This window comes from Astatotilapia calliptera, chromosome 14, assembly GCF_900246225.1.
Source record: "Astatotilapia calliptera chromosome 14, fAstCal1.2, whole genome shotgun sequence".
Taxonomy (NCBI): Eukaryota; Metazoa; Chordata; class Actinopteri; order Cichliformes; family Cichlidae; genus Astatotilapia; species Astatotilapia calliptera.
Genome location: NC_039315.1, coordinates 23,624,589 through 23,650,257, shown reverse-complemented (window position 1 = coordinate 23,650,257; position 25,669 = coordinate 23,624,589). Strand labels below are relative to the sequence as shown.

General features: G+C 41.7%; 1 protein-coding gene across 1 annotated transcript in view; it reads right to left on the bottom strand.

Annotated features, from left to right (window-relative positions):
• Positions 1–25,669, bottom strand: part of clmpb (CXADR like membrane protein b) — a 96,745-nt gene that overhangs the window by 29,009 nt on the left and 42,067 nt on the right. The window contains exon 2 of the mRNA XM_026193119.1: positions 3,913–4,064. Within this exon, the coding sequence (XP_026048904.1) occupies positions 3,913–4,064 (152 nt within the window). The remainder of the gene's footprint in view (positions 1–3,912; positions 4,065–25,669) is intronic.

Sequence of the window (25,669 nt, the reverse complement as noted above, 5' to 3'; positions counted from 1 at the left end):
AGTGGAGTGCTGGACTCAACACACTGATAACCTTAATCGGAAATTCCTTGTAGGTACGCAAAAAGATGTTGTTGTTAGAGCCTGCGATTGACATAATCTGTTTGATTCTCCCTTTTTTCCCCTTCTATTTACCACCAAGGTTCATTGATGTTTGCAGACACCGGGTGTTCAAAGGAAAAAAATGAGCTAATTTGAAGTTTGTAGCATCTGTAAACCTGCACCAGAAAGCTTTCATTTTCTCTTCCCTGGCTGTTTACAGTTTGTCTTTGTTTATTTCTAGCCTTTCCTTGTGTGTCTTTTGCTCTCTCACGCTCTTGCTTTATCCACACACACAAACAGAAACAAACACAGCTGTCACAGTGGCCTATTACTCAGGGCAAGTGAGAGCCTGCAGATGGGGACCGCTAAATGCTGGTGCCACAGCGCATCAGTGCCTAAGAAGCAGGGGCACCTGCTGTGATCACAGGTGATGACTGGCCATTTACACACACACGTATATACCCAAACCTACTCACAAACTTGCCGTTTACCAAACATGTGGCACACCATGAATGCAAACAGAAACATATCACTGTGCCACAGCTACACACAGAAAGTAACCGGGCTCTAACACCAAAACAAAAAAGGGCATACCTGTACCTGTCCTGTGGGCATGCAACTGTTGCCTTCATGAAATCAGAACATTAATTACTCACAAACCAAACTACATGTGTATATGTGTTTTTGCTTCTGGTAATGTCTGTACGGTCTGTTAGTGAATTGTTCTATTAAGGCAAGGTGTTTTGTTGATTCAGTAAAATACTGTACACAAATAATTAAGTGTCTCTGCTTTTTCACACAGGTCATGAAATGATGATAATGATGACAAAATGCAACCCCAAACCATGAAAAAGCTTCTTCTGCTTTACAGATGGCTGTAGACGCTCACTCTTGTACTGTTCTCCTGACTTTCCCCATGCTTACTGTGGACAGTTTGAAGCAAACATTGACATGCTTCAGTCTTTTCTCCTTGTTTCCCTTCAAATGACTTAATGACAGCTACTCGTCCAGTTTCCTCAAATGTTTTTAAGGCAATTCTGTACATGATGAGGAGATTTGGAAAGCTTTCAGCTAATAAAGCTTTGGGAATCACCCTGTTGGTGCAAAAATACAGTTTGGCAGAATTTCTGCATGTGAATGTCGCGCACTTTTCATAGGTTTAAGTATATAAATGGAAACAAATGATGTGTTTTTAGTTTCTTTGCTAAGTTGTCTGTTATGTGCAGATGCAACATTCTTGAGTCAGGCGCCTGTTTTATGCTTAACAAACAAAAAGCATAATTCTGAAAAAGGTACAAGGACTGGACTGAAAATGACTGAAACATGTCCAAAGAAAAACTTTGACCTTCAGAAGGCCTGGAGAAAGTCTGGCTCCTTGGAAGCAAACTATAAAGACATGAGGGGTGGCTCAAAACTTTTGCACAGCACAATATAGAATTTTTTATATCACATCATTTTATCAAAAACATTAACACAGTAGAATTGCTGCTCTGATCAAAGCAGCTTGTTAAAGATTACTGGAAGCAGATTATATGAACAGTGTGGCTAACATTCAAATATTTAAGCTGTTCGGTTTTTAAAGTGTTTTCCATAAATAATTTTATAGTCAATGAAGAATACACAGAGGAAACAAATATACAACAATGACTCTGTCATTTTACTCTACTACTAATATATTTATCATCTCTGTGGACGATAATTGTCCTCGCAATAATGCCAGTTCAATATCTTCAGTTTTACATGCTGAAGGGCAGCAATTATGCATAGCAAATAGCAACAACACACAATATGCACTAACTAATGTGGCACTGTGGCAGGAGCAATTTCCCAAGAAAGGATGGAAATGAAATTAATAACTTCATCTTTATTAACCATCGCTGGTCTTTGCTGAAACTACACTATGATAGGCTATAAAATGCCGTCTTTGAGTAACTCTCATCATCTAAGACCAACACAGCTGAGAACAGTGAGAGAAGGGCAGTTTTTTTGTTTTTACTCTTCATCTGACTAAATGGAGTTGAATTTTGTGCCCCTCTGTGTCTTAAACACATGTAGCCTGTACATTTGCTAACAGAGGCTAAATGTTGACAAGATGCTCTTTCCATCTCAACACGGCCTTGGAGCAGAACAAAAGAATGATTTATTCATTCGGCTACAGGCGTAGTCTCTTTCCTAATCAAATTTTCAAACGTTTGATTTTAATTAATGGTGCCTTCAATGTTATCCTCCCGTTAAATATTCATCGCAATGTGGCAGCCCCAGTCTGAATAATCAAAGTGTAAGCCACCAGTTTCCCCCTTTCTTTCATTCCTAGCCCCGCCGCTTCCCTTCCACACTTTGCTATTCATTCCTTTCTCTGTGCCAACGCAAGAGCGCATGAAGAAATGGGTTCAGAAGAAAATGGAAGTCCCTTCCTTCCAACAGAACGCTGTTGAGATGTTTTGCTCTCTCGCGCTCTCTTATGAGATTCTAAGCTCAATTTGAGTGAAAAAAATGGCGGTTTTTCAAACACCAGTGAAATTATACCAGAATGTTATCAAAGGCTTTAAAAAACAAAACCAAATTAGCCGTTTAAAGATTTCAGTTATCCTCCTGGTACAGGCTGATAGACTTTATGAAGCCAGAATTAGAATATTTTATTGTGCCAACTAAAACTTTAAAATACAAACAAGGGGAATTTTTTTTTATAAATGCTGTAATTCCTTTACAGTTAATGCAATACTTTTTGTAAAGCTGAAACTGCACTTAAAGCACACCTTGACTGCTTGATTTAAAATTCAGTGTGACTGCACACAAAGGGGGAAAAAAACTTAAACCTTTAAAAACTTTAAAATGAAGGAATTTCTTTATTTCGTTTAACAGATGTTTTCCTTTTTTAAAGCATTGAATTTTACTATTTCCAGAAAAAGCCTATACACTTCTGCAAAAACAAAAAAACAAAACAAGAAAAGAAGCACAAAACTAAGTACTTTATGTCCTTGCCCCAAAACATTTGGACATATTTGCCAGAATGTCTTTGTACCCACAGTGTACGATTATTGCATTTACCTGACTGCTGATTTTGACTACTTTTCAGAGAGTTCTCATGTATGATCTGTTTTGAGACCGTTTCCTGTCAACCTTGCCAATTCTGCTTGCGTCCCTGAATGCCTGATTGCACGTGAGCCCTTGTATGTTTATTAAATAGTAGATTTGAACCTGATTCTGTTGTTTGGTCTAATTTCTGATTTCAATTCCTTTTGGGGTGGAAGGTTGCTGCAGCTGTAATCTTCAATTGCCTCTATAATTACATATTTTACAAAACTAAGACGAATTTGTCAGCTTGATAGTAATGAAAAGGTCATTAGGTTTGTTTTTTATTTCCACTTGTTACAGTGTTTATCTCCCACTAGTTAAAAAAGTTAAAAGTAAAAGTGCCAAGGTTAGAAATATATAATGTGTTGGTGAACACAATTGCTCCTTTGTGAATGCCACTGAAAGTTGAAGTGCCTTAGTAATTTTGGGATTGTGTTAATGTGCAACTATTATAGGTCCTGCTGGAAATCAGCAAGCGTAACCCAAATGGAGAAAAGCTAAAATGTTTTTTTTTGTGTGTGTGAAAAAGGGAAGTGGAAAGAGAGGAAGAAAAGAAAAACTATGCAAGGCATATACAGTCTATACATATACCTCACATGTTGTTCTTCTGGTTTTTAGCCTAAATGTCACTGTCATTGCCATTTCATCCCAGTAAAGGTCAGTCTTGGTGTTGCAATAACTTTGCAGCAACTACTAAATATTACCCAAGTCATGGCAGAGTAAGACGGCAGGGACTTTTAACAATTCAGATGCTTCTAAACTGTATTAAATGCAGGGAAAAAAGGAATACAATCTTACCACTTTCTGTGGGGAGTTTGGTTTCTGCAGTAGCCACTCAATGTCAAGAGGGACGGATGATGAGAACTGGTGGTGGCATGGCAAGGTGGCATTGTCCCCAACGACCTTTTTCATCTCTGTCTGGGCCCCCACTGACAGAAGGCTAACTAGAACTGAGGGAGAACAAGAGAAAGAGAGAGAGAGAGAGAAAAAAACTTGAGACAGAGGTAGAGACATGTCAGACGGGGTCACTAGCTCGATCTAAGCTTGAGGCAAGAGACAGATGCTGTGGACAGGAAGCGAAACCACAATGATAGAGGAAACCGGGTGCGAGGATACATCCAAATATTGAAGGGAGACAGAACAGATGGATTCTGTTCAGAGGGAATAAAGTTTGATTGAGGAGTTGAAGGAAAAATACTAAAAAAAGCTATTCACAGCTGCAGTTTGGGGGAATTATGGATGGGTACTGTGCCGACACATCTGACACATGGACAATTCTGCCAGAAAACCCCGAAAAGATACAATTAATGAGTCACTTCCATTGCAAAAAAGTCCAAAAGCTATCCCAGGCCACCTTCCCATTAACAGTGAATGTCAGTATGGAAAGTCCCAACCGCACAGAAAACGCACATACCAAAAACTCCCACTGTCGACTCAGTTAAGACCGACAGTCGCAGTAAAAGGTAGCAGTAATTGCGAGTGTGTGCACAAGTGAGTGACTCTGGGCACTGGCCAGACTAGTGTGGCCTGCGTATCAGTGGGGGAGCAGCAGGGCTAATTTATTGGAGGATGCTGGACAGCCTAGAGGGCTTGAATGGAATTAGCCAGAGGCGTCACAGGGGATGCTGGGAAAGTGAAACTGTGGATAGTGTTTGTGCGTGCTCGCGTTCGTGCATGTGCTGGACTGTGTGTGTCAAGAAGCAGTGGTGCAATGGTGAGATATGTTTAGAAAGACTGCAGAGCTTGACTGTGCTTACGCACTCACGTGTGACGTACAGTTTTGGCCCTGCTATATTCATCTTAACTACCTGCCTTTAATTTAAGTGTGCTGTGCTGAATAATCATATAGCTCCAGGGGAATTTGACTGCTTGGAATTAAAGTTATCCTGCCTAACAGATGCTCATTTGAAGTGAAATGTTCAGACTGTGTAAATATTGTTGCTCCTATTCATTATCATGCCACCTTACTAGACACTCAACATGGCCTGCTGTTTGAACAGAATAAATAAACGTAGTGTGGGACACACATCTGAATGAAAGCTGTGCACTTTGTTTTGTCTGTTATGCTGATACTGACTGACAGAATAGTTTTGTGTTTAGAATATAACCTCATATACGTTCCACGGGAAGCCATGTGAATGCATCAGCGCTTACTGGGCGCCTGTCCACTTGTGAACCGGTTCACCCTCATAGGAGCTAACGCCCTATCCCATAAGTGATCTCAGGGCCAATGAAAATGTCAGCTCAGTGCTGTGAAACGGGTGACTCAGTGCTGATACAGCACACAAAGAGATGAAGAGTAACCTCACAGAAACTAATTCTCCTTAAAGAGCTTCATCCTTGCTGAGATGACGTCATCTGCTTGAGTTCAGTTGCTCTTCAAGTTTTGATTAAAGGTTGTGCGCATCGGCGGCGGTGTTAAGAAACCCCCCCCCCCCCGATGGGGAAGTGATTAACACTGAACATCTTGGGAGGATGCAGTGCTTTCCTAACGAAACCATGGGTTCAGGCGTTCACAGAGGCAGCACAAAGAGGGACAACACAGTTTTAAGCTAGAGGCTTTTATGCTGTGGTTTGTGTACAGATTATTCCTAATTTTTTTGATTTTTTTCTGAGACTTGTGCCACAATTCCTAGGTGTGTATTGTAGCTTCTCTGTTCCATGTTTTAATGGCCAGAGAGACATGTATATTAACGGATCTAGGACCTTTCTGTGTTTATAAAAAGACTAGAAAGTACTTGCTCCTCTTTCCTCCAATAAACCAAAGACATGCTTATTTGGTTAACTGGTGATTTCAAATTTTGGTAGTCTCAGTTTGATAGCCCGTCACTTTTTCATGCCTTTAGCTGACGTCAGCCAGGTTATGCTTCACTCCTGACCACCCTAAGTAGGGAAAGAAGTTAAGAAAAAGATGAATGAGAGGCTGGATAGAAAGTAACCTCCAAAGCCACTTTATATGCAAACCCAAGCGTTTAGCAGAAGTTAGTCTTTCCACTTTTTCTCCAGTGAAAAAACACAAAGAAAGGTACAAGACCACATATGACACAACTTTTTCCTAAGATAGATTCATGCCTGTTGCTAAAGGGCTTCACTGGGGTTCTTGGTTAGGTTTGTTTTGCTCTGAGAAGCTGATGCTCTAGTGTGCCATCCAGTGGCAATAAAAGCTTGTGCACAGTGTGAATCCTCAACATTATGTCTTGATTTTCCGAGTCCCACATTCTAAACTTAAGATTTGGGCTACTCGTTGCCAGTTAAATGTAAAGTTTCCAATTGGAATTTGCCATTTGGAGGAACAAAGAGAGGGAATTGAAAGTACTTTGTGGCTGGCTGAGAGCTTCTGTGTCCCTTTGGCACCCGAGGAGCAACAGGACAAATTGCTGAGGTCCTTCTGCTCTGCTTGCCCACCTGCCCAGTTCAAATCATTAGTCAGCAGAAAAGGATGGGCCACCCCTCCTCACAGAGAAGCTTCTGCACCTTAAGGGTATCCCCTTTCATGACTTTTTAATGCAGCATTTTCAGGGGTTATTCATCTTGTTAGCCTCCCTGCTGATATTGCTTTGAATGTCAGAAAAGAGAGTGAGGGCTTTGCAGCATTAGAAAATATTCAAGAGGAAGAAAGTTCAGGCCATGTGTGAATGCACAGCTGGTTGAGCTTGATGGTTCGAGTTAATGCTTGATGGTGGTACAGGGTCTGCTGGGAGACCTGTGCCCACTCCCCTCCTCAGGCTAGCCTCTGTAATCGGTGCTCCCACAGTCATCAGCAGCCTGGGGCTGAACCCGGCACTGTGTAGCTGGCCTGATAAGAGCTTTGTGCTTCCCTCCTCGCCTCCCACCTCATCCTTAACTGCCCACCGCTTCAGCTGTAGGCTCTGTAAATGGAAGAGTTCCCCTGAAAGATAGATAGGGCCAATGTGTCTGAAGAATGAGGGGAATTGCCATCTTTTCCCACACAAAGTACTTTACTTTTCATTAACTGTCTCTAAACTGACCTTCAAAAAAGCGACCTGTGTCAGCTCACTAACGTTGACTTGTGGGTGTTAAATATTCCCTTTATCATCAAACAGTAAAGTTTTCAGTTCCAGGTATTTAATTTATTCCTTAGAAATGAAACAAAAAGCAAACGCCTAATATTTTTTTCCATCTGTGACAGAAAATATTTTTCATTTTTAACAGAAAGAATTGGCAGACAAATCAGACGGGGTTTTTTTGGTCGATATGCAGTCCGTGCTACCCACTTTCCCATTTATTTATGGTCTTGCAGAGGGGCTTTTGTGCTGTGGAATGGATGACACAGTGCTCCCAAAATAAGCTTGCCTTGATGTGAGTTTGAGCTTGCATTTGGTTTGGCCTCATTCACCGTGTGCACAGCTGGGGTGGCTGGACTGCAAGACCCCATCATTTGTGTCAACATCAACACATCAGCTATGAGACACATCAGAATTAATCTCTGTGGCAGATTTGCAAACACTATGGAAATTCTGTTTGGCTTTGGTATGGGCTCGTGACCTTGGGCTTCAATTTGCAGCTAAGGTGACCCAGAAAGAATAATAAAAGAAAAGTGAGCCATATAACCTTCAGCTTCAGTAACATCCCTGGTCACAGCAGCGTGCATGCTTTCACGTGACCTTATAAGATTCCATAGGGGCATGGAAAAGACCATCTAAATAAACACTGTCTTCTTGAGGGGGAGATAAATGTGGTACGGGCTTGCGATATGTTGGCTTGTGCCATATCCCAAAGCATATCCTCTATCCCGCTTTCTCTCTATCTCTCTCTCTCTCTCTCATTATGCCTTCTTGTTACAGCTCTGCTTGGTTCAGTTTCGTGCCTCCATTTGTGACTGCGTTCGGTCTTCACCCACAGAAAGAAAGGAAGGAAAGAAGACAATCATAATTAACAAAAGTGGGAGCTAAAAGAGAGGGAGGTTTAGGGAGAGAGATTGTGAGTGCAGGACACATTTGACAAAGAGAGCGAGAGTGAGAGGCTTGGGTGAAATATGGAGGAACCAATTTCTATGAAAAGACCCTAGGGGGAGTTGTGCTCCAGTAAATCCGCCTTACAGAGCCCTGCAATCTCATTATAGTGTAGCCAGTGAGACGGACAGACAGACAAACAAGACAGGCCCGGATCTTTCGCACTGCCCAAAGTCAAGCCCCATATCCCCTCAGTCAGCACATCAGCCTGGCTGGGGCCTTTGCCACGTCCGACGCTTATGACCTCTGGTACTCAAACATGGCACATCAGAAAGTGGGGGGAGGCGGGGTGGAGGGGTGTGGGACAGTGACAGGGCGGGGAGAAATAGCTTGAGGGAGGGGTGGAGGAATGGTGCAATGCCTTGATTTGACCACTTATGCTAGCTCAATCACTGGTGTGGATGAAGGATTATACCGCCACAAAGGTGGTTTTATACACAGGTTAGCATATGCACACACACCCCGCCCCTACAGACAGGAGGGACGGCTGGTTTATCTTTTTTGACAATTTCTGACAATTTCCTGCTGTGTGCATTCATGCTGCTTTTTCGTCATGTGCAAACATCTATATTTCATGTAAATTCCCAGCTGCCGGTGTATATGATTTATGCTGTATGTGGGTAGATACTCTTTCACAAAGACACCTCCACTCCAGATGCAAGGGACTATCTCGTGCTGACAGCAAATCAGCGCCTCAACATCAGGACCTATGATTTGGAATATCGCTACTTTACACATACAGACACAAGTCGCATTTGAGTTACATTTACAGCCTTACAGCAGCAGGGAAAAGCAACAATCATCTCCCAGTCCTGCCAATCTTTCCCACAACTGTTTATCTTCTGTCAAATAGAGACTCTGTTAAATACAGGGAGTGCAGAATTATTAGGCAAGTTGTATTTTTGAGGAATAATTTTATTATTGAACAACAACCATGTTCTCAATGAACCCAAAAAATGCATTAATATCAAAGCTGAATGTTTTTGGAAGTATTTTTTAGTTTGTTTTTAGTTTTAGCTATTTTAGGGGGATATCTGTGTGTGCAGGTGACTATTACTGTGCATAATTATTAGGCAACTTAACAAAAAACAAATATATACCCATTTCAATTATTTATTTTTACCAGTGAAACCAATATAACATCTCCACATTCACAAATATACATTTCTGACATTCAAAAACAAAACAAAAACAAATCAGTGACCAATATAGCCACCTTTCTTTGCAAGGACACTCAAAAGCCTGCCATCCATGGATTCTGTCAGTGTTTTGATCTGTTCACCATCAACATTGCGTGCAGCAGCAACCACAGCCTCCCAGACACTGTTCAGAGAGGTGTACCGTTTTCCCTCCTTGTAAATCTCACATTTGATGATGGACCACAGGTTCTCAATGGGGTTCAGATCAGGTGAACAAGGTGGCCATGTCATTAGTTTTTCTTCTTTTATACCCTTTCTTGTCAGCCACGCTGTGGAGTACTTGGATGCGTGTGATGGAGCATTGTCCTGCATGAAAATAATGTTTTTCTTGAAGGATGCAGACTTCTTCCTGTACCACTGCTTGAAGAAGGTGTCTTCCAGAAACTGGCAGTAGGACTGAGAGTTGAGCTTGACTCCATGCTCAACCCGAAAAGGCCCCACAAGCTCATCTTTGATGATGCCAGCCCAAACCAGTACTCCACCTCCACCTTGCTGGCGTCTGAGTTGGACTGGAGCTCTCTGCCCTTTACCAATCCAGCCACGGGCCCATCAAGACTCACTCTCATTTCATCAGTCCATAAAACCTTAGAAAAATCAGTCTTGAGATATTTCTTGGCCCAGTCTTGACGTTTCAGCTTGTGTGTCTTGTTCAGTGGTGGTCGTCTTTCAGCCTTTCTTACCTTGGCCATGTCTCTGAGTATTGCACACCTTGTGCTTTTGGGCACTCCAGTGATGTTGCAGCTCTGAAATATGGCCAAACTGGTGGCAAGTGGCATCTTGGCAGCTGCACGCTTGACTTTTCTCAGTTCATGGGCAGTTATTTTGCGCCTTGGTTTTTCCACACGCTTCTTGCGACCCTGTTGACTATTTTGAATGAAACGCTTGATTGTTCGATGATCGCGCTTCAGAAGCTTTGCAATTTTGAGACTGCTGCATCCCTCTGCAAGATATCTCACTATTTTTGACTTTTCTGAGCCTGTCAAGTCCTTCTTTTGACCCATTTTGCCAAAGGAAAGGACGTTGCCTAATAATTATGCACACCTGATATAGGGTGTTGATGTCATTAGACCACACCCCTTCTCATTACAGAGATGCACATCACCTAATATGCTTAATTGGTAGTAGGCTTTCGAGCCTATACAGCTTGGAGTAAGACAACATGCATGAAGAGGATGATGTGGGCAAAATACTCATTTGCCTAATAATTCTGCACTCCCTGTACAGGGCAAGGAGGAAGAGGAGAGTCTGGATTAGGAACTTCATCAAACTTTTATCTATTTAACTAGCAAAATCTCACACAGGAAATACAAATCTCATTTATCCATCCATGCTGCTGACATAGAGCTAGTGTTTTTTAGCTGACTTGGAGAAGAGCACAGGGCATGAGACAACGGCAACATACTCACAGGTCAGCGTGTTTTATAGGCTGTAGCTTCCCTCCACTCACAGCTCTCCTATGTGACTGAACGGGCCATTCAAATGCCAAACATATACAGCATAGTGTATGAGTGTGGTACATCTCTAAATATAGGTCACATCTTGTCCCTTTTTCTTTTCTTTTCTTTTCTGATATTTCAGAAAAATTGAGGAATGTGCAAAACATGTTTCAGCAGACGAGAGGCTGCCTTCAGTTGTTAGAACAAATGCAACGCTTACAAAAAGAGCCACCATGCATGCTCTGTGAGAGAGTCCTTTACTCATCCAAACACAGCCCTCTCTTTTAGTCATATCTTTTTAAGTGGTAAGTCTCTTTAAATGTTCCAAGTTATCACACCACATTAAAACATATGTTTTGCATATGGCGCACTATAGTGGTCTCCTTGTAGTTTCAAGGTCCAACTCATGAATATATACTGTGCCTGTGGAAATCAAACGGGCTGTTTGGTTTTCCCTGACTGGAGGCTGCTCTTTGACGGGATAAAATCCCATAATCCTTTTTGCCTCACACCCAGCGACCATTGCAACCCTCTGCTGACATTGAATTTTTTGTCAGTAGCATTTTACAATAAGGTACATAGAGTCGTTATTGAGTAATGTGTAAGGAGCAAATAAGACCAAAGCACTAATTAGTAACTGCTAACCAGAATAACTCTTTACTTAAATATTACTACTAGAAATATGTCAGTAATTTATGATTACTACACTATTATCATTTTGTGTCCATATACAGTGGGGCAAAAAAGTATTTAGTCAGCCACCGATTGTGCAAGTTCCCCCACTTAAAATGATGACAGAGGTCAGTAATTTGCACCAGAGGTACACTTCAACTGTGAGAGACAGAATGTGAAAAAACAAAATCCATGAATCCACATGGTAGGATTTGTAAAGAATTTATTCGTAAATTAGGGTGGAAAATAAGTATTTGGTCACCTCAAACAAGGAAAATCTCTGGCTCTCACAGACCTGTAACGTCTTCTGTAAGAAGCTTTTCTGTCCCCCACTCGTTACCTGTATGAATGGCACCTGTTTGAACTCATCATCTGTATAAAAGACACCTGTCCACAGCCTCAAACAGTCAGACTCCAAACTCCGCCATGGCCAAGACCAAAGAGCTTTCGAAGGACACCAGGAAAAGTATTGTAGACCTGCACCAGACTGGGAAGAGTGAATCTACAATAGGCAAGCAGCTTGGTGTGAAAAAATCAACTGTGGGAGCAATCATCAGAAAATGGAAGACATACAAGACCACTGATAATCTCCCTCGATCTGGGGCTCCACGCAAGATCTCATCCCGTGGGGTCAAAATGATCATGAGAACGGTGAGCAAAGATCCCAGAACCACACTGGGGGACCTGGTGAATGACCTGCAGAGAGCTGGGACCAAAGTAACAAAGGTCACCATCAGTAACACACTACAACGGCAGGGAATCAAATCCCGCAGTGCCAGACGTGTTCCGCTGCTGAAGCCAGTGCATGTCCAGGCCCGTCTGAAGTTTGCCAGAGAGCACATGGATGATACAGCAGAGGATTGGGAGACTGTCATGTGGTCAGATGAAACCAAAGTAGAACTTTTTGGTATAAACTCAACTCGTCGTGTTTGGAGGAAGAAGAATACTGAGTTGCATCCCAAGAACACCATACCTACTGTGAAGCATGGGGGTGGAAACATCATGCTATGGGGCTGTTTTTCTGCCAAGGGGACAGGACGACTGATCCGTGTTAAGGACAGAATGAATGGGGCCATGTATCGTGAGATTTTGAGCCAAAACCTCCTTCCATCAGTGAGAACTTTGAAGATGAAACGAGGCTGGGTCTTCCAACATGACAATGATCCAAAACACACCGCCCGGGCAACAAAGGAGTGGCTCCGTAAGAAGCATTTGAAAGTCCTGGAGTGGCCTAGCCAGTCTCCAGACCTCAACCCCATAGAAAATCTGTGGCGGGAGTTGAAAGTCCGTGTTGCTCGGCGACAGCCCCAAAGCATCACTGCTCTCGAGAAGATCTGCATGGAGGAATGGGCCAAAATACCAGCTACTGTGTGTGCAAACCTGGTAAAGACCTATAGTAAACGTTTGACCTCTGTTATTGCCAACAAAGGTTATGTTACAAAGTATTGAGTTGTATTTTTGTTATTGACCAAATACTTATTTTCCACCCTGATTTACGAATAAATTCTTTACAAATCCTACCATGTGGATTCATGGATTTGTTTTTTCACATTCTGTCTCTCACAGTTGAAGTGTACCTCTGGTGCAAATTACTGACCTCTGTCATCATTTTAGGTGGGGGAACTTGCACAATCGGTGGCTGACTAAATACTTTTTTGCCCCACTGTATGGAAAGCATCGCATCCCTAACCACTGACAAGCAGTCACTCCAAATGCAGTACCAACCTTGGCTTAGTCCTTGGTATTGTAATTTGGTATTTGGGTTCATGGTAACATTGATTTAAGACTCATATTGAACATCTGGTTCAAATTCAATGACTTATGAACCAGATGTTAAGTGCTGTAACAAGGCTTTTTTTTGGAGTTGAAGAATGCAGGTGATGCCTTTTTTTCCGCCCTTTAAATTATTATACAATATTTATGTCTGTTCTTCAATATAGAGGTATTCTGTACCGTCCTGCTGCTCAAACAATACTACACCAGCTAAAACCTCTTAAAAAAGGTGCATTATGTACTATTACAAATGGAAATGGTGTACTCATTGGTTTCCTCTGAAGAAAATAATTAACTGGAAGAAACCAGAATAACGTGTCATCTCAAAGCTCTCCTCTGATTTAAATCTTGTAACTTTAAATCAGGATCCAGTAAGTATCTAGCACTCAATATTAAATACTTTACTACTCTCTCATATATATATATATATATATATATATATATATATATATATATATATATATATATATATATATATATATATATATATATATATATATATATATATATATATAAATAAAATATTGTGTACCACTTATCAGGTATCGTGCACTGATTAAATGTGAAGTACTTCGAACTGATGGCTTCTTGCACTGCTGTTACCATTTGCATCCTGTGCTGTTATGTTTGTGTCATGTTCTCAGATGTCTTTGGTGAAGCAGAGTTTAATCCCAACAAGCCTGGCCATTAATAATCACAACATCACGAGCTCGTACAGCCAATCTGAATATTTAAACCTCTTTAATTTGTAGCACTATTAAATATGAGGGCCACTAGATCAATGAGAAAACTGAAGCTTTACACAAAAAGTTGTAAAAGTGAAGGCCATCCGTTTCCTGTTCATCTTCGATGAGGAGTTTCTAAGAAATCTGGCTCGAGCAGTAATGGGTGGGTTTAGGAGGAAATGAACAGAATAATTTCCACAATAATCCCTCGAAGCTGCAGAGGGAGGGCAGATGGGAAAAGAGAAGGAAGACTAATTGGAAAAGAAAAAGGAGATAAAATACCACCGACGTTTGAATGATGTGGCAAATGCTCACCTTGTGATGCTGTTATTACCTTCATTAGCATACCTTTCATGGCCTTGTCATTGGTGTCATGTCAAGAGATGGCATCAGCATCCCGCTGATAGATCCCCAAAATAGATCCGAAATTAGTTTCACAACAGGCACTTTTAATTCCCCCAAAGTATTCTGCATTTTCCCTTAGCAAAATAAGAATGAAGAAACGAAAATGGGAAAAAGATAATTACATCATTCCCCAGGGGTCTGAGCGAGTCAGTGAAACCTGCTTACACTGCTGCATCTGGTGGCACAACCTACACTCTTGGGTGTAGCTGCTCAACTGCAAAGTCTTCTACTTTTCTCTTAAAACAATCCAAAAAGCAAAGGCTTCTCAAAGCCTTTGTAGCATTTTCTTCAGCCTGGAGGCTGCTTTTACCATTCAGTCAATTTTGGTTTTGTCTTTTTTCCAAGAGAAGATAAACACATATTTTACATATACTGTATAATCAAAGTTAAAGGGAACACTGAAACACGACACACTACTGCATGAAGTTTGAGTAATTCTTTCCACCTTTCTGCGGCTTTTGTATGAAAAAAAAGACCAAGTGGAAAGACGGACATGCAGAAGACTTGGACAAACTCCAGTCTCTTTAACAACAAAACTCTGTCTTTGGCAAAAAGTTCTTCTTTCTTCTTCATCTTCTTTTTTTTTGGAAAACCAATTCATCATTTTATAAAGGACTCTCCACATTTAAAATGTTAATTACAGCAATGCATCTTGGAGACTGACCTGTAGAATAATCTCCAAAAGCCTGCGTGGAGTAAAACCGTTTACAGGGTTATATTCAGGTTAAAGGAACTAACAAACAAACAAACACACACAAAAAACACTTAAGACCTTTTAACATTTAAGACCCCCCCCATCAAAGTCTTTACACTAAACAAGGTCCAAATGTCAAATGGTCTGTTTTGTGCCAGATAACACACTTCAGTCAAATGGGGCTTGGACAGTGACCTCTCTGTGCAACATCAGACCCTCCCAACATCTGGCAGTGACTAAACAAACCAGCATGTGTGGATAGTCGCTTTATTCTGCGTGAGAGTCTGCATATCTGAGAAAAGCATTGCAGCAAAGAAGAGAGCGAGGAAGTTAACGTCTTACAGAAACATATCACCAAGGTGACTGAAGCTGTGTGTGGGTACGTGTGAATGTGTGTAAAGGGCACATCTTCCCTGCAGCACATGCATGCAGCCTTGAATAAACCTGCTGCATCCCCCACTGAGGAAACACGTTTTAATGGAGGAGTAGAGGACAGTCAGTCATTATATATAAGAAGTCACAAAAAAGCACTCTGAAATTAAACTCTCTGCTGTTGCCGAGGATATTTTTGCTGGGACTCATTCTCTCTCGTATGGGTCTTCGACTGAACAGAAAACAATTGCTCGTTTTCAAAGTGGTAAGTCAGCAATTTGGGATATCAAACGAAAACAACTGCAAATCCAGTTACAGAAATTATATTTGCTTTGGCAGAAATCAGATTTGCCTTTCCCCCACGCAAACAAAACTATCTTTCCATTCCTGTGCAGACCATTTTTCTTATTTTTCTCTATTCAACAAACTTTGATCCCAGGGCTCAACCATCCCTTGATCTCAGCAGCATTAAGGAGTTTTGTTGGTAGGAGTTTGAGAATAAGAGTGAAAAATATACATCACAGAGATCCCTAGCGTATTTACAATCACAGCCGAATAGATAACTCAGTCGGAGGCTGTTCTTTGCTGACTTCAAGCTCTGTTCGACCCCGTATGCCTGACAGATGGTGCAGTCAGAAACAAGATGAGCTGTATTCATTAAAAGACTGTAGAAGACAGGTTCTCCTGCTGCTGATCAACTTAAAGCTTTCCTGTTGAGCTTTCAAATGGTATGATATCATCAGCTAAGCACTGCTGGAGTTAGGACAGATGGACTAGTTATGCTACAGCCATAAAGCCCACAGCGCACATATAAACAGCTCCTACAGCTTTTGCTGGCACATCAGGTGACTGCAGGAGCTGTTCTCTGTTCACAAAATGTTCCTCAATTTCCTCAGTTATTTATGTGGTCTAATCTCAATTTGTGGCTGGCAAGCATGTGAATGAACTCCTCTCACATTGTTGGAGTGGCTGGACATGGGGACTGACCTCAGTGGATCAATACTTAATAAGCTTTTGTGCTGCCAAGTCCATTTTGCTGCAATCTGCAATTTTTTTTTATGTCCATTAGGTTGAAAATAGAGCTGACTAGGTGCATGGCCACAAGAAGCGGGGTGCATCGTGGTCGCACAAATGATGGATGCTTCACGATAATCTGCGACCGATGAAAACTTCAAATACTATCTGCCTCGTGCGCTATAAACTACAGCACCCCTGGCTTTTATTAAACGCAATTCAATGCCCCAGCTGTGTTTCAAAGACACGTTTAACAACCTGTGGGAAGATAATAAAAGCCACAGTGGGCTATATGGTTAGGTTTGCAGGCACGTGACGAACAAGGGGAATAGGAAGAAAACAAGTCTGCAGCTAGTGTTATATTTGTAGCAGCACTAAAGTTTAGCTTTAGAGGCAATATAAGATCCAATCTGGACATGTAAACACTGCATTTGGGGAGCTCATAGTCATGAGTGTGTGGGGATTCTGGATGCTTCTCATCTTCTTCTTCACATGCAGATTTGCTTCCATTATTTAGGTCATTGTGTTTATTTGTCAATGTCTAAAGTCCAAGTTCACCTGGGGTTCGACGGCAAAGCTTCTCCCAGCTAATTTACTTCGCCGGATCCACGAGAGAATAGGAACTGAGCACAGCAGAGCAGCTCCCCTGTTGTACATTTCATCGGCTAATTGAAAACAGACGGGGCGCTAACTCCCCCTCTTCATCCGCCCAGCGCTGGCTGCGTCACTGACATATTAGGGCTGTCGCCGGTCTTATGGTATGCATTTGACACGCCATTCTTACTTGATTGGTTACGCGGAAAATAATAAAGCAGGGGACAGCTCATACACAAATGAGAGGATGATACTGTTGCTGCCGCTCGTGCCGTAGCTGCTCCTGTAGAGGACAAAGAGGTAAGTTATCCGTTCAAGCCACTGACGTGGAAGGACACGTCAATGGCTGCAATTTCCCCAGAGGTGAGCAGATGCTACGTCTGTTTTGGCAGCTGTATGCTGAAAGGTGTTGACTGGTGGGGTAGCTGACAGAGCCAGAGTGGTGGCTGTATGATGGCCAGGGAGGTCAACAGGGGCTGTGAGGTTTCCAGGAAAGGCCTCACTTAGGCTCATTTAGGAGAACTAATGGACCAACCTACCATCTGTCCTTATGATTAGCTAAGGCCATTCGTGCAGGACACTAAACTTATTCACCTGCTACACAGACACACACAAAACACACTTACACTGTATATGTGTGTGCAGCTGAACTAACACATGGCACACATATCCACTCTGTTATTTTAATATATTTAAAGGTGTGTGGAATGCATCTGTGTGCAAGAGCAATAGTCCTCAGTGGCATTTTTGAGAAAAGAAAGTTTGTGTAAGTCTCAGTCTGGTTCTGTGATACAGAAACACACACACACACACACACACACACACACACACACACACACACACACACACACACACACACACACACACACACACACACACACACACACTCTCCTCCAAATAAATATGCTTGCCCTTTGTGCTGCTCAGCACTACTCCCCACCATGTCTTGAAAAGGAATGCCCACGCGGCCACATACGAGGGCGGAGAGAAGATTGAAACCAGATGAATTGAGCTTGGGTACAGCCTGCTCAACAGAGTCATATTTCACTCCCCAAAGCCTGATTAAAACTAGGTGCAGCTCTAGCTGGGCCAGTGCAGCTTTTCTCTTGCTAGGAGAAGGACATTTGGTTGCAGAAACTCTGGGCTAGAAGGAAACGGGGCGAAGGTCACACCTAAGGTTTTGGAAATTTGCACATAATCTCTCAGTAGACAGTTGAAAAAGCACAGACAGTTCCTAAATTTCTAAAAAAAAAAAAAAAAAAAAAAAAATCCCCCAAATTCCAGAGTCTTTCTCTAAAGATGCATTTGACATGCCTTAAAGGTATGCATGTATTGTTGGCTTTTAAATTTGATATTTAAACTAGGCCACTTATGTGTAATAACAGATGTGCCAAAGGAAATGAGAGCCTGAATTGTAGAGCCAGGGTCATTAATATACAAACGTTGCTGTAGATGAAGAATCTGATACGGGGAAAAGCAAATAAAGCCATCAGTCTTACTAGACTCAGGTTTTGTGATATGATTCCAAAATATGAATTCTTATTACAATTGTAGAAACAACAACAACATACCTCGTATTAATATACTAATAGTAGGGCCTTTTTAGATCCTAGATTTAAAGATTCTCCCCTGAGAATTTAACTTTGTTCCTCTGAAGTATCATTTGAAGCATAAAGGAACAATAAACCTTAAAGAGTGCAGTGTGCCTGTTAACAAAAACTCCTGAATACTTACAAGATATGACTGCATTTCCAAGATCTCTGAGGCGTAATGTTCATGTTTGTGTCCACAGACATTAGAGTCAGTGTTGTGCAATGTTGCATTCTCTGGACGAGAATTCACTTGGAAAGAGGAAAAACAGCCAAACATGCCACATGTTGTTTCCTACTGCCTTTACCAGTTAGCCTGCACACCCAGTGAGCGCGCCTTGACAGTCGTGGAGGTCATGTTTTTGCACACATGTGTGTGGCTGGAGAAAGAGGGTGTCCTTTGCATTCTTTCTGGGTGAATGTGAAGAGCGAGACAGCGGGAGAATGTGACAGCGAAGAAGACTGGGTTCTGTAGATGCACTCACATGTAAGTTCCACGCACAGAACCGACCGATTACCGACCCGTTTTTGTTGGCCGTCTGTAGTCGTCTCTCCTTAGGTAGTGAATTAGAGACGGGAGACTTTTGTACTCTTTCCAGCGCAGGCTGCATTCTCTTTCCTTCCCATGCAGCTGGTCGGCCACACTCACGACTCAATGCCAAACACACTCCCCTCTATCCCCCTGACATTTCAGCTATGTTACCGCTGAGAGAGTTGTGGCTCGCCTGCCTGCCGCCTGCCTGCACACATGAGTAAATAAAGCCCAGCTCATTTCATTTAGCCATAATGTTTAATCTACATTTGCTTGGTCAATGAGAGGTTAATCTCATTACCTTGTGCTAAATGGCATGCTCGGGCATCCTCAGACAAAACGAAGGTTAGACACAAGTTAATTAAAAGAGTAATTAAAAGAAGACAGTAAGTCCCAATATGTTAGTTTCTGTGACACCGGTGCACTGACATTATAAAAAGAGACTATTCTAATGTTGTCTGTCACCAATAACAAATCACTTTGTTACTAACAAATGAGACTAGTAATACTGCAAAAATATATAAAAAAGGAAAGGTTGAACATGTGCTTCAAACTAACTTTTAGTGCTGGCTGTGGTTTACTCATGGTGAGTGGGTTTATTAAATGTAAGCCTCACCGCAGCACCCACACACCTATTAAAAATGTTAATCAACTCCAACAGGTTCCTAAAAACTTGACATGCAATTAGTTGGGCTGAATTGCAGAAGGTTTAAATGCCTGTAATTTATTGGGATAATACACTCCAGGAGCACCCTACTGCAATCTGCCTGAGGTGCTTTCAAAATAAAAGATAAAAACAAAAATAAGAGCGGGTAAAGAAAAGTTGAGCCAATTTAGATCATTAGATCATGAGACAAAAAAAGTAAAAACAGGGTATATTTTCCCCTAAAGTCATATAAATAAACTTTCACTTTTTCTTCTGTCTTGTTTATCATATTGTGGTGTGACATTATTAATCCCGTCTAATGGGATCATAAACAATTAATTTACATAAGTCTATAGATACAACACAGACCACGACACAGGATTTACATCATGGACATTTACGTCATACGAAATGTCTAATCTTACTTTAATAATGTTCCTTCCACATCATCTCTGTGATTTCCATTAGACGCTTTTCAGTGCTCCTGTCCTGTTAGCATAACTTAGGGAGCTTGGGATATAGCCTGCTAGTTGCCTGCCCTGCGGGTACTACTACCGGCTCCAGCCTTCCTCCAGATGAATCATAAACAAGTCCCTTGGCCTCCGTGACTTAATCCCCTGTGACATCGCCACAGGGAAATGGAAAAATAGGGAGCGTAGGGAAAGGAAAACACGCCGCGTGCACAAATTCCGAGTGAATTAAACATTAGGATGAATGTGTATGAGGTGTATCTGAGGATATGTCATCGAATCGAGGTGGTAGTTTAACAGATGATAGAATCAGGATCTGGAGGTGATGTAAGTGGTGGTGAGGGGGAAAGGACACTCTTTAATTTGTGCTTTATAGAAGCTATAGAAGTCATCTCAGGCTTTACCTTCGATCCCCTCTCCCTTTTTTTTGGTATGTTTGTATTATACAAATTCATGTCCCACAGTCTCTCATTTGGCCACACAGCTTAAGCTCGGGTAGTCTACAGAGTGTGGCAGCTAAAGCTATAATCAACATCATGCTCCTTTTAGGCATGAGAAAGCATACCCAGGAGGAAGCAATAAATGGATTTATTTTAGGAGCCAGAATGTAGAATCTTAGATCGGGCCAGACATGCTAAGTGCTTTGTCCCTCATGCATCAGCCCTTGGGCAGTATTTCCTGCCTAATTAAAAAAAGAACAAGGTGCAGGAGGAAAACGATGTAGGCAGCTTGCTTGAACAGAATTGGGAGGGAGCAGCCCCGGTCTGCTCGCGTATTTTTCTTCTCTTAAAGTTTGGGATATGATTCTCACTTTGCTGGCAATCTGCGGGTTTTGCTGATGTAAGGGGCTTTTGTCTCGAGATTAATGAAAGACGTTTGGCTCTTTGACATTTTGGATCCCACACAAAGGTTAAAAACAGCCTCTGACCAGCGAAAGGTTTATGCGCCACCGAGGATGCTCTCCTCACTCAGGGAAGCAATTTTTTTTCATCCTACATTTTTTCTCCCATTTTCACCAACACAAGAAAAAGAAAATAAAGTGAAGCTCAGCTGTATTTCAAACAAACTACATTACGCCTGCATCTCTCTTGTGCTGACAAATTATGCATTTTATCTACCAAGTGCGTGCAAGTATGTGTCCATGTGTTGCATATTACAGTAAGCTGAGAACAAACTGTTTAACCTACAGTACGTCCACTAACAGCACCTCAGTTTTGTGTGGGTGAGCTGGGAGAGCTATTATTATCTATTCACACTCTGGTGGAAATTACAGCGCCCGTCTGTCTGTCTGGTCAGGTGACTTGCGGTGCATCCTCTCCTCCCTGAAACTTAAAGCCACAGGTTTTAACTTTTGACCATCCCAGAAGAGTCTGGATGGCTCCATGAAATAAAAATTGTTGGAGGAACTGTTGAGATAAAATCTTATCCTTATTATTGTGGTGGAACTGCTCAAATGTCATATTCCTGAGTTTAAATTGGAATTTATGATTAAACGATCAAAGTATACTTTTATTGTTGCGATTAGCATAGAAACTTTATGCGTGATTAAATTAAAAAAAAGGAAGAGGATAGCCAGGTTAAAAAAATAAAAATAAATCACTGTACAGTATGTGAATTTCACTTCACTTGCTATAGGTTATATTGCAGAGACATCTCAAAAAACCATCTCTGTGCATCTGCCTTCACATGGGAAATGGTTATGGATAGCACCAACACCACCGCCCCATCCCCATCATCCATCCTATCTCTCAGCATATATATCAGATCTCATGATGAACACATGCACACAGTCAGTTATTGCCAAAGAAGCACACTTTTTGCCCTGCGTGTCGCCTGCTCAGTGGAGAGTACATAATGCCTGAGCCATGCATGGCTGGACCAATGCCAGGATGATGAAAATGTTCTTCCCTGAGTCCACAACAAGAAAGTGTCCAGACATTTTAGCTTTTCTCTTATGCCACATGCTGGCAAGGTACATCCCTAACTACTAATTCCATCAGAGGAGTTAGCAGGGCCTGTGTAAACTCACCACAGCTTAGATCAACATAATGTCTGTTTCCAAAATAAATCACTAAGTAACAGAAGAAGAACCAAATAAGAGCCTGAGCTCCAACACCGAGCTCCTAACAGACTCTAGCTTAAAGAAAGAGACGCAATGAGTAGAATTTGTTGTATTATGAGAAAAGGAAACGTAATTAGCAACCTGAACTAAAACATTTGTTTCAGGAAAGCTCCTGTACTGCATTGGAAAGCAATTGTGAATTCAATTATCCAAAAGAAAGTGCAATTTTAAGGCTAAATATCAGGGGAAAAAAATGCCTTCTGCAGCGAAGATCCATTTGGAGCAGGCATGTGTTTATTTATCGCAATGTAGCCAATCAGGGACATTTTATCTCGCCTTATCCTTGGTGGATTACGTACTAATCTGTTTGCTGAAGGGAAAAAAAAAGAACGAGAGGCAGTGAAAATGGCTTTTCTCTATCATCCTTCCCTCTATTAATATTTCTATTAGGGGTGCCTCGCAATGATGTGATGTGACACTTGTGGCTCTGCATGAGAAGCAAGGCTAATGGGGGACAGAGACAGCAAGAGAAAGAGATGATTTTATTCCACCTGAGATGTGGCACCACTGTTAGTTTGCGTGCACGCTGTACATCTATGCATAATGTCTTCCTTAAAAGCATTTGTAAGGTGCATGTACTATGAGTGCATTTGAATGAGATATGCTGAAATTATTAGTGCAGACATTCGTTTGGCGTTCATTTAAGATCCGCGCAGAGCAGTACACCGATTTAGCCTCACTGTGAGTGATGGGATGACAAGAAGACTCCTGGAAGGTTTAATGAACACAACAGTGTAGCCTAGGGTTAGGTGTTCAGGTACAAATACAATGTCCTCTTCTGGACAATGCAAATTTGATTATGCATTTGAGAAAGCAAACACAAAAGCATGTTATGACACTCATGTACATACTACTTAGATTGTTCAGACCTGGCAGTTCATAGTCACATTAGTAGCTAGCACTCTAATGTGAGAGAGCAATGCTGCCCACAGCAATCTGCTACTGATTCTATGGTTTGACCTTCAAGCCATAGTGTCCTTCATCCCTGGATGCTTTCCTCCTCACTAATGCAAGTAAGGAGGAGTGGGAATAACATAAGCCATCAGAGGAACATGGCCAGCAACTCCCTTTCTTTAGTCGGTCCAATCTAAATAGCTAATGTATTCTTGTCAATACAGTAACAGTACGCTGCTTGTACATGTAAATACATGTAAATACACTAACGTGTGGAAACACACCCAAATGCACATAAAATGTACATAAAATGGTAAAGCGCTCATTGAAAAGGCAGTTTAGATGCTGATCATGACTAGAAGGAGGCCATGTCCCTTCCTTCCAATCCTCAAGCTACCCTGTACAGTGTACGTTGGCCATTTTAACTGCTAAATGCAGAGAAAAAGATGCCCAATGACATTTGAAAGGCTGCCCATTGCTATTGAGTTCCCACTGGCAATTTCCCTGCATACTGCTACATTTTTTGCTAAAGAACGCAGTAGATTAAGAATGAGAGTGAATGCCTGCTCTCTAGTTGTCTGTTTCCTAATGTCACTGGGTTTTAGCAGGAATTAACTTTAATGCCAATCTGTTTCCCACACCTGAATGTCACCGATTTTTAATTGGCCTGCTTGTGAAATGGTAGTGTTATTTATGTCCAGAAGCCACTGATGGATCATAAGTGACTATGCTTTCATTGCATTCTGACAAATTCAGCATACCCTGTGCCACATGGTGGCCTGAACATGTACCATTGCAAATAAGCTGAGGACCATTTTCAATGAATGCTGAAGTTGTTTCCTAACATTCCTACTCAACTTAAGTGGTGCAATACAAATGACAATATACTGGGGAAAATAGATTATAAATTAAGCAGTACACATAATGCACTTCATTTTAATGCAGAAAAAAATATCAGTCTGTAGGAGCAAATGCAGTACCCTGGGATTTACCCCGAGAGTAAAATATTCAAAGGTCAGAGGTCAAACTAGTCACAGCTGCTCTAAAGTCCTATGCCGATGGGCTCCTGGGACACATAGAGACTAATCAGTTACACATATTCACTCTCTGGCTGTCTACTGCTCTCTTGCACAAAAACACACACACAGGCATCAGTGACTTTACACTGCAGAATTATTTCATGAAACAAACAGTATTGAGTATCACAACACAACCTAAAGCCACTTTTCCATTAGTACATACTCGGATCGACTTGGCACGGTCCGCCACAGTTTTCAGGGTTTTCCATTAGGTCATAGTACCCGGATTTCAAGCGATCCGAGCAGGTACTAAAATGTGATGTTGTCAGACTTCATGAGAGCATCACATTCACGGAAATCAAAACTGCCATTTCTGAAACCCGGCAACGAGAGAAATGGCTACAAAAAACAACGCCGTCATACCTGAGTCTGACAAAAAGCCACAGACCAAGCAGCATGCATTTTCTTGCCTCGATGTCCACATTTGTTGTTGCGTCCGTGTCGCATATTAATTACACTGCTATGACAACGACCACACACATTAAGAGGTACTAAATTGTAATGAAAAACAGTCGATCTGAGTCAAGTTGTGGCAAACCGTGGCAAGTCAATCCAAGTACATACTAACGGAAAAGGGGCTTAAAAGCTCTGCCATGCCTTTTCTTCTATTTGACAATTGTGACAGTCGTATGTGATAGGTGTCACTTGTGCCACGCTGATGGCTTCACAATAGCCCCTTGAGCACAGTAAAACTTGAAGCACACAGCACGTAAATGAGCTCCCAGAGAATCATTATTCAAGGTAAGCAGCAGGAAGAGATCTGTCTTGTGTGTTTTGAGGGAACGGGTCAGGCTTTTCTAAACAAAAAGTCAATTTTTATGATTGCACCGACACGATTGTTAATGTGTTTGAGACTGGGCACAGTGTGCTCTTTCCGTTTCTTTTATCTCTGCAAAAGGCTGTCTGTGAATGTAAACCTCTGTGAACTCGCTGTGCCCCCCTTTAGCTGTCTGGAAAACCCATGACATGCAATAAGGCCCGTCACTGACAAGTACCTAATGATCCTTCTGGCTCAGGCAAACAGTCAAGTTTCCAAATCCCATCTGTATTTCACCAGTCACCCCAAGGAAAACACAGTTCCACTGTCAGTGGTTAGAGTTTTGAAATGCAACAGGAATCTAAGGAAAGAGCCAAATGCGAATGACTCGTGCAAAAGTGAAAAAAAGAAAAGAAAAAAGAACCCAAAACCTTGAGGTTTCCGCTTTCAGGAAACAAAATGAGTCGTTTCTGTATACAGAACAAAGTGCCTCACAGGAAGCATTTAGGATCAGATAAACACGTGAAGAAGATTGATAAACATATAAAGAAAACTACAAAATACTGAAAGAAATAAAAGCTGTTGCTATGGTGCCTGTTTTTGTAACTC